The sequence below is a fragment of the Branchiostoma lanceolatum genome, chromosome 2 (genome assembly GCF_035083965.1).
Source record: "Branchiostoma lanceolatum isolate klBraLanc5 chromosome 2, klBraLanc5.hap2, whole genome shotgun sequence".
In the NCBI taxonomy this organism is placed as follows: Eukaryota; Metazoa; Chordata; class Leptocardii; order Amphioxiformes; family Branchiostomatidae; genus Branchiostoma; species Branchiostoma lanceolatum.
In genome coordinates this window covers 24298565-24315571 of record NC_089723.1, presented here as the reverse complement: position 1 = coordinate 24315571, position 17007 = coordinate 24298565, and the positions used below count along the sequence as shown (strand labels likewise).

Below are 17007 nucleotides of genomic sequence, written 5' to 3'. Positions count from 1 at the left end.
AACTATCCAGAAGGGACACCTCAAAGACTGCGTTTAGTACATCTTTCTGTAATATTCAAACTCAACATATGATTATCAAAAAATTACTATGTAATATTATCTATGTACACTCAAAGTTTTTTTTGATTCTATATAGCGTCATTCTAAGACTTAGCTAATCTTAATCTACTTTAATCTTCACCCCCATGAAAGAAAGTGAATTCGTCAAGTAGGCGGTAACAGGTCAAAGTTTAATCTGCTGACACATGTGAATCTTTGTTTGCAGGCAAACACAAGTACTAGCTATCTACGTGCCGAACAGTTTGTTTTTAAGGCGACTGTAGCCTTTGATAAGTTTTGACAGTATACCGTGATGGCTGAAGTAGACCTAGTGGACCTACGGAGTCAGATAGAAGCAGCGGCGGACAGGATAGGCCCGTACGTGCGGCGCACCCCCCTCGAGTTCTCACACGGACTGAGCGAGAAAAATGGGGGCAATGTTTTCATCAAGATGGGTAATATTATGATGGCTATCATTTATTTCCTGCTTTCTGTTATTAAAAGTCAAGTAACCGATACAATATAGTCTATGGACAGGTGGCCACTATTAACAAAAACGTTACTAGTATATAGACAGGAAAAATTGTCTCAGTAAAGGACCACCAAAAAGTGGTCACATTGGCCTGGCTGTCCTTTTGTAGTGGTGGTCACTGTTCTTTGAATAATTATGTGTCATAATCTGACGTCTATATTACAACCTGGCATTTGGTAAATTTAAACATTAGTCAACAGTTAAATCATAAAACGTTTTAATTTTCAGAGAGTGAACAGAGGACAGGATCATTTAAAGTCAGAGGAGCCTTCAACAAGTGCCTTGTTCTAAGCAGTGAGAAGCCTGGCGTCCAAGTGACTACAGCTTCTTCTGGAAACCATGGTTTAGCTTGTGTATGTGTACTGCCTTAATTTGTCACAAAGTAATTATATAGTCATCATCACCATCATCATCGTCTTAACTCTGCTTAGCCCACTTATGATAAAGTGGATTATTATCAGCTACATTAATATTAGTAACAGGTGCAAACAAAGGGTAGGAATGGGGGTAAACAAAGACATGTGCAAAGAACAGGACAAATGAAATCAGTGATAACATTTACATATGTACAAGGATGGGGGGCAGCTCAATGCAGCGAAGCTCGTCCCAGCTCAGCTTTGAACTCTCCCCCTCGCTACACTAGGCTCAAGTCCATTCTACTCTTTGATGGTACAAGGGAAGAATGAGAGCCGGCAGTAGTTGGTCTTACACGCGATGGTCTGCAGCTCGAAAGCATGACTAGTGCAGCAGGATCATCGAGCTGATGGGACAAGACTTGAGCTGTGGGGGACAGAGATGGTGCTGTGCGGGATTTTGAACAAAGTGGTCAGCCTGGCTGTTCTGCGACGATGGGAAAGTGGCTGCCATCCCATATCTCTGAGCATTGCTTTTACAGAGGCCGTGCGTTTGTAGTTGTTGCATACATACCTAGTACCTGGCTGCTCTATACTGGACCACCTCCACCCTACTCACCTGTTTGGCAGTATGAGGATCCCACGCCAAAGAAGCGTACTCCAGTGATGGTTTGACTAGTGCCATGTATGCGCGTCCTTTTGCTTCCACACTGGCAATCCGCAAGTTTCAACAAAGCATTCCCAAGGTTCTGTTGCACTTATTAGCTGTGACATTGTCAACAAAGCAGTGCCAGGAAAGGTTTGTGGAGATAAACAGTCTAGATACTTATCTTTGCTTGCCTTGGTTATTATAGCACCATGAAGGGTGTAGTCATGATTGATGGGTTTTCTTGATGAAGGGATGGATTGTGCATACATCTTACCATTCTTAATGTGCAATATTGATGTGCAATATAAGCCCTAGTTGATGATTTTAACCCTTGTAATTTGAATGTAATTCAGTGTTCCACTGCTGCGTGAGCAGGTGAGTCTTACACATGATATTGAAGATGCTGAGACTGCATGCTTCTTTCCTTGACCAAGGCAGTTGGTTTCAGAGTCGCGACGCATCGGGAATGAAGCTTGACTTGTATGTCTGGGTCCTACAGTGGGGTAAGTGGAGGTGCGTTATGAAGCTGTACATACGTGACTCTTTGCTCTCCTCATGCCCCGGTATCAGCGGTTGCAGGTGAGGGGAAACTAGACCATATACATTAAAGCCATGGATTTAAAGTGTCTTCTGGTGGATAGGCTGTCCCAATCAAGCTCCTGCATAACAATGCTTGAAGGTGTTCGTTTCAAGGCTCCAGTGATAAGACAGCCTGCTTGGTAGCAGACTCTCTCCAACATCTTGCTTGATGAAAAAGCAAAGTCCCCTAAGAGTACCTAGGCATACTCCAGCTTAGGTCAAACCATTGTGTTGTACGCAATCCCCTGTTCGTACCCTGGGTGCCATCTTTGCTGGTTGACGCCTGCTGAGTAAATTGCTCCCATACCATATATATAATAGTGCACTCTCACAAACTCAACTTAGAAATTCAATTCTTTATTCGAATATCAATCTTGCAGACACACAAGTGGTAGCCTGCATGGTGTTGATATTTACAATTAGAGGTTAGAAAATATCATTTAATTTTACTTTGCCTTTGTACTGTTTGTAGATGACGTTTAAACAACTGAGCATCAGTCATTCAACAGAACATGTTTTATTCTCCAGACATTGGCAATGAAGACGGTCGGCCTGACAGGAACAATCTACCTGCCTGAGAATGTGTCCAAGACAAAAGAGTTGGCTCTGGTCAGAGAGGGGGCAGTCCTGAGGCATCATGGAACAGATGTGGAGAAGACTGAGACCAAAGCAAGGCAGATGGCACTGGTAGGCAGTGTTACACGGCCCTGGTCATCATTAGCATGCGTAGTCCACTGGTTAACGACACTGCCTCTGGACCAAGAGGTTGTGAGTTCACATCCCGACAGGTTGTTGATCACGCAACATACATGCTACTGGAAAGGTTTGCGGTCCTTTATAGGACGGGCTGTTAAGCCGTGGTCCACTGTTCATTGTGCTTGTTGAAACAAGCTCAACAAATTTTCCGGTACAATGAACCTGTAACTACTGTAAGTAGCATATATATTCTGTCACGAGCAGTGGAAAATTAGCTCAAGTTGTTTGAGATCACTTTCACTTAATGGTTTCTGTCTCTGACAGAGTAACAAGTTTTGATATAGGCATGATTCAAATATGTGACATCTTAATCAAAGCACAACTTTTGTTGTTGTTCAAACAGTCTAACTGTATTTGAAGAACTCATAAGGGAAATATACAAGGAGCTGACGAAATTAGTATTGGTAAATCTACTTCATACATACATGATAAGTCTTTGCTAGTCATAGTTTCTTGTCCCTAAGGTGCAATGTTAACAAACAGTATTGTCTTTTTCTATGGAAATGGTAAATAACCCATTGCAAGCAACTCTCATATGGTATTCTGTATGTTTCAGGAAGAAGGGATTGACTTCATATCGCCATACAATGACATGGATGTCATGACAGGACATGGGACAATAGGGTATGCCAGTCAACTTTTCTAGGATACATATAGCAAAAATAAGTCAGATATATGTTACACTGAGTCCAAATGATTGTCAGATCCTTTTAGTTTTGGACCTGTTTGGCTGCGGTTGAAGGTTGATTATCAAAACAGTTGTACATTTACTTAGCCTGATTGAATCACGCTTATAGTTTGAATTACACAGAAGGTTTACTTACCTTTGAAAATTCTTGGCTTCATGTTATCTATGTATTTGCTGGAGTTGGGAGTTACAGTTATTGTTTTTCTTTGTTCTGATGCAGAAAAGAGATTCTGGAGGATCTCCCTGATGTTGATGCTGTGTTTGTCCCTGTGGGGGGAGGAGGTCTGATTGCTGGAATGGCTGCATATATCAAGGCATTAAAGCCAACTGCAAAGGTTCTCATCTGCTATTTTGTATGTTTTTTTATAGAATAAGCAGTTTGGAAAATTGTGTGTTTGTTACAAGGTGTACATCTTGCAATTTCTGTGTGCAAGCAAAAAGATTGAGCCAGTGTTTACTACGGAGGATGGTACCCAGGCTACTCAGCAACCACCTGTTCTCAGCAACCATTTCCCTCAGTCCCTCGAGTGGTTGTTGAATCCAGGTTTGTCTGTATTCAAAACTTGCACATGTTCCTAACACACTCAGGTTGTCGGCTGTCAGCCAGCCCACTCTGCAGTCATGGCCAAGTCTGTAGAGGCAGGGCGCATCCTGGACCTGCCCAGTCTCGACACTCTGTCTGATGGGACGGCAGGGGGCGTAGAGGAAGGATCTGTGAGTTATAGAACTGATGCTTTTATTAAAGATGATGGTTAGATTTATTTTGTCCCTTTTTTGTGTTATGCTGATAAATTTACTTGTCTTGCCTTGTTTGTGTGAAATCATAAACATGTCTATGATGGTACCTTGACAGCAGCTTGGAAGCAGCCCCACAGTTGAGCTCCTGGTTCTAGTTAGTTGGTAATGGAGAAACCCTGGTTCAATCTTGGGTTGGGAACATCTTACTTGGTACTGCACCTGTCTTTCAGAAGGGATGTAAAATGGGGGTCCTGTGTTCGAGGTGGTGCCTCAAGCATGTTAAAGGGGAAGGGATAGCAAACCCATCCTTGTAAAAATATGCCCTGCTACTGAAACAGCAAGGAAATGTTGTCGCCCTATTTACCACTAGGCACTACAAGGGTCATCAATGAACGAACCTTGACCAATCACAACCATATGTTATTGATAAGTTGCCAGGATCTACTCGCTCATGTTTGTAATGATCTGACATGCGCATGCTTACTTAGGTAGGTTCATCCTAGTGTCTGTGTTGAGTATGCCACTTGAAGTAGTCACATTAAACAATTGTCCTTTGTGTTGAAGTCATCATCGGTGTTAAAAGTTGTAAATCTGGCACTGTTTAATGGCTCAGTCTTCCTTTAGATTATGGTATATTTTTCAGATAACCTTCCCCATCTGCCAGCAATGTGTAGATGACTGGGTATTAGTGGAGGAAGATGTCATATCAGATGCCATCTACTTCATGATGGCAGAACATCACAAGGTAAAACCAGCACGCACCTCCAGGCTAGTGAGGTTTCCACTTTTGTGGGCATGGCCTATAACCAGCTGTCAGCCAATCAGAAAATCAGCCTTACCCAAAAGAAAACACGTATGTGATTCTCTAATTGGTTGACAACTGGTTAGAGGCTACGCCCACAAAAGTGGAAACCTCAGGCCGCTTTAGCAGAGTCTCTGAAAGGATTGTATGGGCACAGTCAAGGCTTTAAAGGTTGTCCCTGTAACTCAACTGATAGTAGCCGTACAGTTCAGTTGCTGGTTCTAATTGTTAACTGGGAGACCCCAGTTCAAATCCTGGAACAAGCATTGTAGTTTAGGCCCCACCTATCTTTCAGGAGGGAAGTAAGATGAGGTGCCATGATTTAGGAGGTGCCTCAAGCATGTGCAAGGGGAAGGGCTAGCAACCCCTCCCTGCAAAAATGTACCCTGCGACAGAAACTTATGGTATATGCTACTAGGCACAACAAGGGGAACAACAGCAACAACAACGGTCAAGGCTTTGTATAGAAAAATTGTATATTCTTATCCCCTTGCTTTCCCCTAGATTGTGGAAGGAGCAGCTGGGGTGGCCATTGGTGCCTTCTTGAAGACAGCACAGAAGTACCATGGGAAGTCTGTGGCAATCATTTCCTGTGGAGCCAACATTTCCATGGAGAAGATAAAGAAAATAATAGAACTCAGGCAGCAATAGGGAACACTGGATTCTACAATGAATTCTCACTGAGTACCAAAATGCATTAAAATGAATGTGACTTTTTCAAAAGAAAATGGACTTCATCATCAATATTTTTGATAGATAAAAAAGGGATATTTTAGTACCTTTTGTTATGAATTGAAGTTTAAAGCTATTTGTCATGAACCTGAACTACATTTGCGCATATCAGTTTCCTTGTTAAGACAATAACAGGTAACAGGAGTGCAGTTGTGGAGATTGATTTGTCATTAAATGTTATTTGCCTGGATGTCTAACCTTCATAAACATAGAGGTGTTGATGGGTTAGGATTTGTTAGTGCTTAATGGTGATATTTAGATGTAGAGAACTACTCTCATGTGTGTTTGATAGATGGATATCACCCATTACAGAATCTAACCTTGTTCTCATCAAGGTAACATCAAGGTGATATGGGGGGAACGTGATCATGGCTGCAGTACTGCTGGTAAACACTAGATGGCATTACATGAATGCGCATTTGTACTGGCTCATATACCAGTGTTGTAAGCTCCATAGCTATTTTGGAAGGGAAAATCACAGTTTTCTGACAGTGCATTTTTTATCTCCATGAAAAATGGAGATATGTTTTGGGTGTGTCTGTTTGTCTGTCTGTTTGTGTTTCCGCACCACTCCAGTCAGCATAACTCAAGAGCCTCTTGATAGATTACAATGATATTTGGTATGTGGGTGAGTGTTGTGAAGCCGAAATTCAAGGTCGATTTTGGGCCCCCTGGTATGTGACGTTGGTACTGCAGCAGAACTTCAATTTTTGTATCTTTTGACCTGGACATGCTGTGGTCTTGCTCTTTGGGTGGCAGATAGCTTGTGATGTAATAAAGAAGTGGTGTAGGTTTGGACCCCCTAGCAGCTTCCTCTGGAACTGCAGGGGCGTTTTTGTGAAAATCTTCTAAGGAGAATAACTGAACAAAGGAACAACGGATTTCCATGACATTTAGTATGTAAGTAGCTTAAATAGAGATATACACAATGAAGTGCAAATTATGCTAATTGCGACTTACCTTGCATAGCTAATGAGGAAAATCTATATTTGCTGTGTTTTCCATTATCAGACTCAAATACATGTAACGTATGTAGTTAATGGAAAGTGGATCATCAACAGATACCAATTATGCAAATAGATTCCTAAGTTGCATAATAAATGCAAAACCATCATAATTCATCTAATTGGAAAATTACAGGACTGTCAATATTGCAACATGTGTAAGTTAGATAAAGGTGTTTATGACCAAGCATATATTATGCAAATGTATAAGTCATTTGCATGAATAGAATTGTTCATGGAGATATGAGGTCGTGGAACTCTTGTCTTACATGCCGCCATCTAATTTTTTGTTACATGCCACTTTATGCTAGAGAGGTGTATTGTAGACTGCTTTCCATCAGTTTAGAAATAGTCTGACCATAACATACACTGTATTCATCCTTACAATATACATTTGTATACTATTAGGTGTGTGCAGACTTCTCATAGACTTCCCATGAGTGGTTTGAGTTTTGTAGCATTAGATTTCTGATTTGAATGACGCACTGCTATAAGTGGCTTGCAGCTACCAAAAGCTACAGAGAAAGAAACAGAAGAGTTGACATTGTGCATATTTCAACACTGTTTTATTTCCAATTGAACTCTGATGTAGTAAATCAACAACGTATGAAGAAAATCAAACAATTTGCGTCCTCTGGCAATTGCTTGTTCCGCATACATGAGGTGTATTGTAAACATTACAATATGCTCCTATATCAGAATATGATTGCAGGTTTCTAAAGCAGCCTTCTGCAGTAATTTTCACACCAAGACAGACATCAAACCAGCTTAGCGCCTAACTTCATTACAACATTTTCACTTGCTGGCATGAACAAATGTAGCATTAATGGGGATATTTACAACTCTACTACATGGTGAAGTAGTACTTTGACATTTTGTGCAGACATATATGGTTATTTGTATGGCGAGGCTTCTGTCATACAAATACATCATTTACCATTATATAACACAGATCTATCCACATATACATCATAGAAATCTTCAGTAATATATAGGTACATGTAGTCCGTATAAAAGTAGGATCTGTCTGGGCTTCTATTCTAAGCACATTGTATCAAACACTATTTCATACAATAGATGGAAAATCTAGCTCTCTCTTTTGAGACCAACAATTCTGAGTGACAGGAACATCTGTTTGAAGTAGTTTTCAATATCTTAAAATCTTTTTAAGCTATTAATTACTTCAGAGAACCTTGGCTAATAACATTTCAACCAAAACAAGTAGGATGATCCAGTCTAGATAGTTTTCCACAGTTAAATACATTGCACCGAATCGTATCCGATGTACGTATAACTCAACGAATACGCGAATCCTACGCAAATTTGCAACAAGTACAACTGCTCTTCCGTGCAAAATTCGGGAACATCTAGAACAACAGATTGTGGAACCGACCATGCTCAACTAAAATCTTGATATTGTACGCCAGTTAGCCATTGAACACACGTACAGATCTTGAATAGAGTTTGCACAGATCCTAACAGAACATCTTTTGATCATCACAGGAGTCTCCTTAATCTATCTATGGCTGTCCGTCATATTATTGAGTAAGGTCAACTGACAAAAACACATACGTAGTTATAGAAAACACAGATTCCGATTATTTAGTCCATGACGTTCAATCAGTACAAAATATGTGATTTGTAGATGACGCACTAAGAATCTTTTATTCTAGTTAGAACATCAATCAGCAATTTTGTGTCTAAGGTGGAACTCTCCAATTGAACATATTCAACCAAAAACACTGTATAATGAAATTCTGTAAAGTCGTCTCTTAGTTATTTTACCTCCATGAAAAATGAAGGTATTGTTTTGGGCGTGTCTGTCTCCCTTCTGGCTTGTTTCAACCAAGGAACTTTTATATTAAACCTCCTTGTTTCAACGGACATAGACTCTACTCGTTTCTTTTAATGAGGCCTTTAGATTGAGACAACTTGTCACATCGGCATTGTTCTCATTGTGGCGTAATTTGTACAGTACATTTGTTAATTCCACAGACGGTCCTTCGATGGTCTGCAGGACGGACGATAAATTACAAGATATCTTCGAGTTGTAATAAGTACTCTTCCTTATGACAGTCTATAACTTGAACTTCCACAGACGGTCCTTCGATGGTCTGCAGGACGGACGATAAATTACAAGATATCTTCGAGTTGTAATAAGTACTCTTCCTTATGACAGTCTATATATTGAACTTCTAAAGGGACTTTCTCCACATTAGTCCTTTAACAAAAGAAGCTGAAATAAGCAGGTTTATGTTCCCTTTTTTGATCTCTACTGATGATATTGTCCCCTTCTTTGTATTGGTGTCTAGTTCATATGAGTACAAACTAAAAGTAGTTGAAGTTTACTCACAAAATCTTCTCTTATTTGTTTTCACTGTGCGTGGGATATCGGCAGCAACAATTTGACAATCACACTTTTCCACAGGCACATTCACAAGCAGGAATGGAACCATTGACACGTCTGGTGTTATTGAGTACGCAGTTTAACGAACAACCACACAAGTTTCCGGCAACTGCCTACAAAACTTGTTAACATATCTGCTGAGGGAATGTTACACATGTATGTCTTCCGGAGACATTTTCTGGAATACCTTTTTGACCTGACCTAATTTGAGCTGAAATTAAACTCTGCTTTTGTGTAGGATTCTTTCGATAGTTTCCTTTTGGGGCTGAATTTTCCGGAGGCTGGTTGTATGGTGTGCCATCGGGCGCTCTCCCGGGCCCGGGGCTGGAGTGTCTCGTTCCAGTGGGACACGCCGGACGGCGGGGCAGCGGGCCCGATCAGCACGCTGCCGATAACGCCGTCTCGTGTGTAGATCCTGCCGCGCATCACCATGAACTCCAGAGAGTAGTCCTCAACCTAAGGACAGGGAGACGGAACATGACAGGAACATGAGACTTAAAAGTTTTAACCACGATATAGATATCAAACACATCGGAAGTCCTGGTCTCTAGACCAAAGAGCCACACAAATATCACCTGTAAAGTGTTACCAGATCCCTACACCTCAAGAGCCACTAACATATTACGAGTAAACAGTGTTACCTTATCCGATCGAAAACATCGGAGGTCGTTTCAGCACCAAGGAGAGTATCGAGGAAACATTGATAAACTACCTACACACCATCAGATTTTGACAACAAATACATACTCTCCAAGACATTCGTCTTAGCACTAGCCACTCTCCCATCCAAACGAAAGTACGACATTTTTCAACAGTTTATTTGTGACTCGCTCTAGTGGGTAACGAACAAGTGGTGTCTGACCTGATCTGAAGGAATGTCGAACAGGAAGGGCTGGTTCCAGACCGGACTGACCCCGCTCGCTGACTTGGTCTCCTTCGTTTCCTTGACGTTTCCACGGTGAAGCAGACGCACTATGATGTAGTGATCTATATAACAGATAACGAGTAATCTATAAGCTTTTGCACCATTTATAACTTCTAGGTCAATCGAACAGGAGAGCTACAAAAAGTAACATGGCATAAAAAAAACCTATGTGATTTCTATTGGCTATAGGAAAGCCTTTTAAACATTTCACTGAGCTTGTAGTATCCTTCATAGACAATGTCCTTCATGTAATACTCTAGCCTTCATCAGGTGTTGTTTATTGCCTATCGGGAATTTGCCAGAAAATGATCTTTGGTCAGGCGTACAAGAAAAGGGCCGTTACCTGCCGTTCCTGGTACGGGGAGGGACATCTTTTTCTTGGTGAGGTTCTCCGCTTTTCTGATGAGGACCTTCATCCTGTTGGACATGGCCTGGTACTGCAGGAGTACGAACAGCTCACAGGACTTGGCTTTCTCGTCAAGTTCTTCCAGGTCAATCGAAGAGGAGATCTACAAAAAGTAAGAAGGCAAATGAATACACATTTTATGTGATTTGTAACAGCTGTGGTAAAGCCTTGTAAACATGTCAGTGAGACAGCATCATTCATAGGCAATAGACAGCATATCTGGTGTCGTTCAGATCAAGTGGCGACTGTTTTAAAATGCCTTTCTGTCGAATTGTACACATCTCCTTTCCCTTGCATAGTTTCCTCCCAATTTTGTGGCGACGCCTTAGTGGCGGAGGCATTTTACAGTATCATGATCGACCTGAAAATATTCGGATTTGTTGTAATCTTTTGTAGCCATTTGTTGGCTGTGTGGTCCTTGGACGGAACAGGAAAGGCTTTAACGAAGCACCATTTCGGACAGAAAATGAAGATAGAGCTGATGATTCCCACATCTCGGAACGTTTGAAGGGATGGGCAATTTTTCACAAACAGGTGTGTGGTATACAGTACACTGACCTTCCTGAGCTTTTCTCCCTTGGTCTTGGATGACTTGAGTTCCCTGCTGAAGGTAGTGGGCACGTCCCTCCGCTCCCACTCCGCCCCCGGGAACAGCACCTCCCCAACGAACCCGTCCTTCTTGTCCCACAGCTGCTTCACGTACACGGCAAATCTGCAAACAGGACCAGGTCACAGACTTAGATACTCTACTCAAGACTGTTCCGCAGTTTGCTGTTTACGTTGTGTAAAGGTATACTTATTACAAACTTGCAAATAATATCCCTACTCATCGCTTTCGTGTTGAAGTGTTCGTCAAGGAACGTTTCGTCTTGACTAACTTTATCTAAACCAGAATGCCTCAAAAACTCAAAGAAACCTAAAAAAATGTAACTTTAGTATTAGAGTCCATTCCAAGTCACCAAGAGGGTTTTTTGAATGATATTTGTAATAATTTTGAATTATTTCTAATAAAAGAATATCTGAGCAACAATAGTTCTAAATTTGTTTAAAAGATTGATTATGAAAATTTGAATTTATTCAAATTCAGTTAGATAGTTTAGAAACATTTTGAAAGTTACTGCAAGTTTATTTTGAATAATTTCTAAACATCTACATGATTCTTTCAGGTTTGGAAATATTTACAAAAAATGGTAGGAAATGGTAGATAATGGTAGAATGGTGATCGCCCCCATAAATGTAGGTGCTAATCCGGCCCTTCTGTCTGCTTCTGTATATCTTTAGATTTCACTGCGGGACGCTGTTGGGTCCTTTGTGGAGAGCATTCTTCCCTATACTTCGCAATAGTGTGTGAATTGTTTTTTTTAACAGCCCTCTGACCTATTTATAAAGGTGTTACAAATAATGGTAGAAAATGGTTAGAAATTGTAAAGAATTGTAAATAATGGTAAATGCTGTTACCAGTATTAAGAAACTGTTAAAAATATCATATTCCACATGAGGAATATTTCTAAAGTTTTAGAAAACCGGAGGAATATTAATAAAGTTGAAATCACATTCAAAATATTTGTAAAGTATTAAATCTCTCACTCAAATAATAACAATAGATTGAAAACATTTGTAAATTATGGCAATAACAACCCTCTTGGTGACTTGGAATGGACTCTACTCCCTGTGGTCTTCAATTCTACTTGCATTATGCTGTACATTGTACCAAGATAGTTCAAATAGTCTACTTGTTTCTACTTCATGCGCCAAAGACTAAGTAACTATTCAGTTACCTGATATGTACGCCACCAATGTCCTCCCTCTCCGTCGACTTGAACTTGAAACTTTCGTTGAACTGTGGGTTGAAGGACTTCCTGCGGATGGTTGTCTGGACGGGTTCCTGGTGGGAGGGCAACAGCCAGACCTTGACGAAGGCGGCGCTCTCCATGCTGAAGGTCCTGGGCAGGTTACTGACGCCCAGAATGGTCACGGTCAGGGTGTGGTCAAACGCCGAGTGGAACAGGCTGAAGTGTAGCGTAGTCTTGTTGCCGGACACCGGGGGCAGGGGGCCTCGGGGCGGGTCTGTTTCTACCGAGGACGACTCCTCGATCGGACCGTCTTCCACCGACTCGAGCGTCCTACTACGCCGTAGATTGTCCCTCCTCCCGAGCAGTTCAGCGGACGGAGGGTCCGGGCAGGAGAACCGCTTGGTTCGAGCTTCATTGGGGTCGGGTGTAGAGGGCGGGAGGAACGGAGAAGCGGTCACAGAGGAGAAGACGGTACTAGCGGGCACGTCAGCCGGGTCCAGGGTGTACTTGATGCTGGATGAGGACGTCGGGCCGAAGGGAGTGCCTTGGAGGGAGACGGACAGGCGCTCGGAGGGCTGTCGCGCCTTGGCCCGCCGGTTCCACGCCCGCAGCCGCCAGCAGATGGTGCAGCCCAGGAGAAGGAGGAAGCACAGTACCGCGGCGCCCACTGCGATCAACGTCTGGGCATAGGCTGAGGAGGAGAGGGATTAACATTACTGACATGGCAATCTGTGAATATGGCTAGGGTATCGTGATAACACTATCGCAGCTACTTTTGTTCGTAGGTATTAGGACAGTGATAGGGTTTCTCTATAGACATACAATGTTACTTACAAGGGAAAAGAAGCATTGTGATACTTTTGGTTACATAGAAAGAATTAGAAGTCGATTTCGCCATACATAGCATGACGAATTTCCTATTTTTAAGTTACTACACAGACCCCATGATCATCACTGCCTTTACTTATTAACTTTGCCTAGGCGACGTACTTTACCTACCTACCTAGTCCCTTGGGTTGTTGAAAATGTCACATATTATCAACAGTCCCTACGCCATAAGCTCTTTTTAGTTCAAGTGGTTAAACATGACTCTGTGAATAAGCAAGGTAAACATGAATGTAATGGAAGTGTGTCAGGACTACATATGACATTGAAACAGGTAGAAATATATGTCTGATCACGTCTACCTCCTTTCATTCAAAGGTTAGAGTTATTAACTATTTACATATCATATCATACCATGGCCATGGCTTGGCATGCACGCCTAAGTAAACACTATCGGAGGAACAGTCATGTCCATGTCCTGTATTGAAATACTATGCTATTGAAGAGAAAGTAACGACATATAGCTTGGATAGCCCAACAAGATAGAGCGCCATTCGCGAGGGCACAATGAAGCTGGATGTTATAACTATACCACCGTCGTTGTCTGGCTCTTTCCATACAGCACGGAAACTGAAATATGAAGGTCACAATGGGCCCAAAGTACACGAAGTGTTTGACTTTCTGCCTTTCATCTAGCACTTTTGATAGTCTCTTATTCACTGTTCAAAATGTTGAAAGTACGGAACTTCCGTGTTCTGGTGCCACTACTGAGTACTAGCCACTACTTTGACTTGATAAATGGCCCCTTACCACATGGGGTGTTCGCTCCAAACGTGGAGTTAAGCATCAAAGTTCCACGCAGCCTGCCGCGTGCGGGAACATCTACAAGTATGAAAACACTACAGGGCACTACAGACACCTTCACTTGCGTAACAGGCACGTACTTCTGAAGTGGAGAAGCCCGAGAAATGCTCGTTGAACTCCATCTTGTCATAATGTTTCCAACCCTAAAACTTTGGATGATACTCAATGTCGAGGGAAAATGATCACAAACACTTCATCCTCGCTTCTCCACATTTCATTATCGTTCACATGAACATTTTCGGTCCTCGAACACGTTTAACAGCGCCACTCTTTGAGAGCATGTGACAGGCCACGTGGTAAGACATGGGGACTCTCAGACAAAATTCAACTATGCACTAGAAAGATAGCGGGCAACATAAATATAAAATCCTTACGCATGTGAAGCCACAGGTGTTAATGCGTCATGCCTCTAGCGCATAGCGGCAACTTTTGTGTACATGTTTGCGTTTGTATTTCTGCTCAAGATTCTCTGCGAAAGTCTCATTCCCAGCGTATGAGCCCCTTCATCTTGATTATGGACCGTTTAGAACTTGTTTCCTGCTTCTAGATATGCATCATCACGCCTTGTACATGAGTCGTTTACAAATGGCGTTGCGCACCAAAATAACAGACGGGGTAGCATAATATAATGCAGTGCACATAACCACTTACTAAAGCTATGTTATGAAGCGAACATTATGAAGAGAGTGTATTTCTCAATTGTTTCTCCCTCTTAAACGGCACTTACCAGGCAAAATGCTCCTCATCGCTCCGAGTCTAGGAAGCTAACTATATCGCAGATCATATCTGTCGTCAGGAATTTTACAAACACGAACTAACTGTCATGGAATGTTTATAGTTGTTTATCCTTGGCGGACAAAAGAGGACTGGGCCGATGGCAAGGAAACGGTGAGGTGGTATAGTATAAACATGGGAATCATACAAAACTAAGGAGGAGACGACAAACGATATCATTTCGCTGAGTGATTAACGGTACCTTTGTCTTGTATCATTATAACGATGCAGTTTTTCTGAAACTAGAGAAATTGAGATGAATCATATTTTGCATGTAATTGAGTTGTATGTACGTCGATGAAGGTTTTACATCCAGGTAATATGATACGTCAAATAACAGTTACTCAAGAAACTGGATATAGTTTTGGAAACGGTCAGATATTTCAAGTTTGATCCGCTACTTTTCGTCTGTGACTCTGAGTAAGAGTTGTATGTATAAATATCCTTCCCAGCTACTCACTGCCCTCTCTGTTTTATAATAACAAGACTGAAAATATTACACTGGCTGTCCCCGTCATATTGCTACTTCAGTTGTAAGACGGTAAAGGTATACATCATTCCACGTATTATATGGAACATTTGGGATGCACATTTAGTGAAACGGCGAAGACACGGGACGCGGGACAAGAGATAGCTCCACATGTTTTAAACTTCCAGACAGGTATCGACGAAAGACAAAATTTTATTTGTCGACAGAGAACGTCGTGCGGGAACAGCCATGTACTTGTTGATCTATTAACGAAGGTGACGCGGTACAACGCATTCACGTTCCTCCGTTTCCTGGCGGCCTTTGGACCCGCCTTTCAAATCAGACGACAAATGTGCAACGTTATCACCACAGCATTCACTCCCCGGGCAACGGTCGCCAGAACGAGCCTTCTGATTGGTCAAAACTCGACCTTCCGAGTAAGCATCTGCTCGAAAAGTTTTAGTGCTAACCCTTTGAAATAACAAGATGCCATAACGTTTATACAGGCGATTAGATCAAATTGACTCAATGTAATGGTCACAGAATACTATCAGCCGAGCTCTGTCGTTCAACAAAAGACTTCATTTGTCTCCATAATTGGTAAGTTGGAATGACTTGTGGACATATGAGATTGGCCGTCTGATAGAATTCGAAGCAGGTTTGATGGCAACAATACACGTTCCACAGTCCCTGTCTATTTCTCAAACAACGCTCAGCAATCTGCAGTCAAAGCGTCCGGTTTATGAGCTTGTCGTAAAACCCAATCCTTGTCTTTGGACGAAGTGGCTGTAAAATGGGTTAGTCATTAAACACAAGCAATGGTGTTTGCATAGACCAGCAATGAAAACCGGCAGTACTTGGCCGTCTATATGACTATAACAGTGAACTAGTAATCTTCTTTGAAACATTGAAAGTTAATGAATTTCGCGACAACATAATTGATTTACACCGTAGCAGAATTCTCTATTACTCGTGGCGTTTCAAAATGTTGGAAAAGTTACGATTAGATGGGGGAATTTTGCTTCACACTTGGTCCTTTTGATCATTTCCTCAAATGATCCAATTTTCTGCGTGCCATTACTTGGACAGTTACTATGTATAACATTCCCCAACGAACCAATTGTTGCTATGTCACCTAACGGCACGTTCAGCCGTCGCCCTGATACCGAGTTCCAAGTGCAGTATGACTCTGAAAATAACCTAGGGCAATGATATTTGACAGCGTCGCAAGGGAAAAGCAAATGTGTACAAAAATGTTGATAAGGTTCAGCTGCAAAGACAAAGTCATGTGCAGCATGTTTGGTTCAATGTACGGTATCCCAATGAACGGACCAAAGACAAATAACATGGAAAGACGAACAATTGCAGCAATAGTACCGTACGCTATCTATCATTCCAGGGCTACTAGGTATATTGCCTTAAGCATGAGATGAAACGTCACCATCTTTGGCTATCACATACCTAAATGGCATTTAGTCATGTACAATTTCAACGTATCTTGAAGATCGATTACCTCACCTCTCATACCTCTTAACCCTCGTGATCCAAGACAAAAAGTGTCTAGACAGGTGAAAATGAACTTACATTGGGTAATCCTATAAACTCATATTTGCAATCTAAGGTACGAACAGTGACTGTACATCCTCGATCAAAGGAAGTCCTGTTCGTAAGA

At 41.8% G+C, this 17007-nt stretch overlaps 2 protein-coding genes across 6 annotated transcripts in view; one reads left to right on the top strand and one right to left on the bottom strand.

Moving 5' to 3' along the window:
* The first annotated feature begins 244 nt into the window (after positions 1-244).
* LOC136428100 (putative threonine dehydratase) lies at positions 245-7500 on the top strand. 3 transcript variants are annotated; one of them, XM_066417385.1, is made up of 8 exons: positions 245-494; positions 800-924; positions 2681-2839; positions 3465-3532; positions 3817-3931; positions 4185-4310; positions 4978-5079; positions 5641-7500. In XM_066417385.1, exons 1-8 carry the CDS (start codon positions 353-355, stop codon positions 5785-5787), a joined length of 984 nt encoding a protein of 327 aa, XP_066273482.1. In that variant the 5' UTR covers positions 245-352; the 3' UTR covers positions 5788-7500. The 3 variants fall into 3 exon arrangements, with proteins under 3 accessions (XP_066273482.1, XP_066273483.1, XP_066273484.1); XM_066417386.1 differs by lacking the exon at positions 800-924 and having other exon boundaries at positions 352-494; XM_066417387.1 differs by lacking the exons at positions 245-494; positions 800-924 and adding an exon at positions 1730-2076.
* LOC136428098 (synaptotagmin-7-like) overlaps positions 7411-17007 on the bottom strand; it is a 26587-nt gene continuing 16990 nt past the window's right edge. For 2 of the 3 annotated variants that reach the window (XM_066417382.1, XM_066417383.1), the window contains exons 2-6: positions 12389-13094; positions 11169-11322; positions 10548-10713; positions 10142-10266; positions 7411-9735 (exon numbers count right to left, since the gene is read on the bottom strand). In XM_066417382.1, coding sequence (XP_066273479.1) covers positions 9481-9735; positions 10142-10266; positions 10548-10713; positions 11169-11322; positions 12389-13094 — 1406 coding nt within the window. In that variant the 3' untranslated portion in view covers positions 7411-9480. Of the gene's footprint in view, positions 9736-10141; positions 10267-10547; positions 10714-11168; positions 11323-12388; positions 13095-14819; positions 14985-17007 lie in introns of those variants that run through there. The other variant, XM_066417384.1, reaches the window with a different exon arrangement.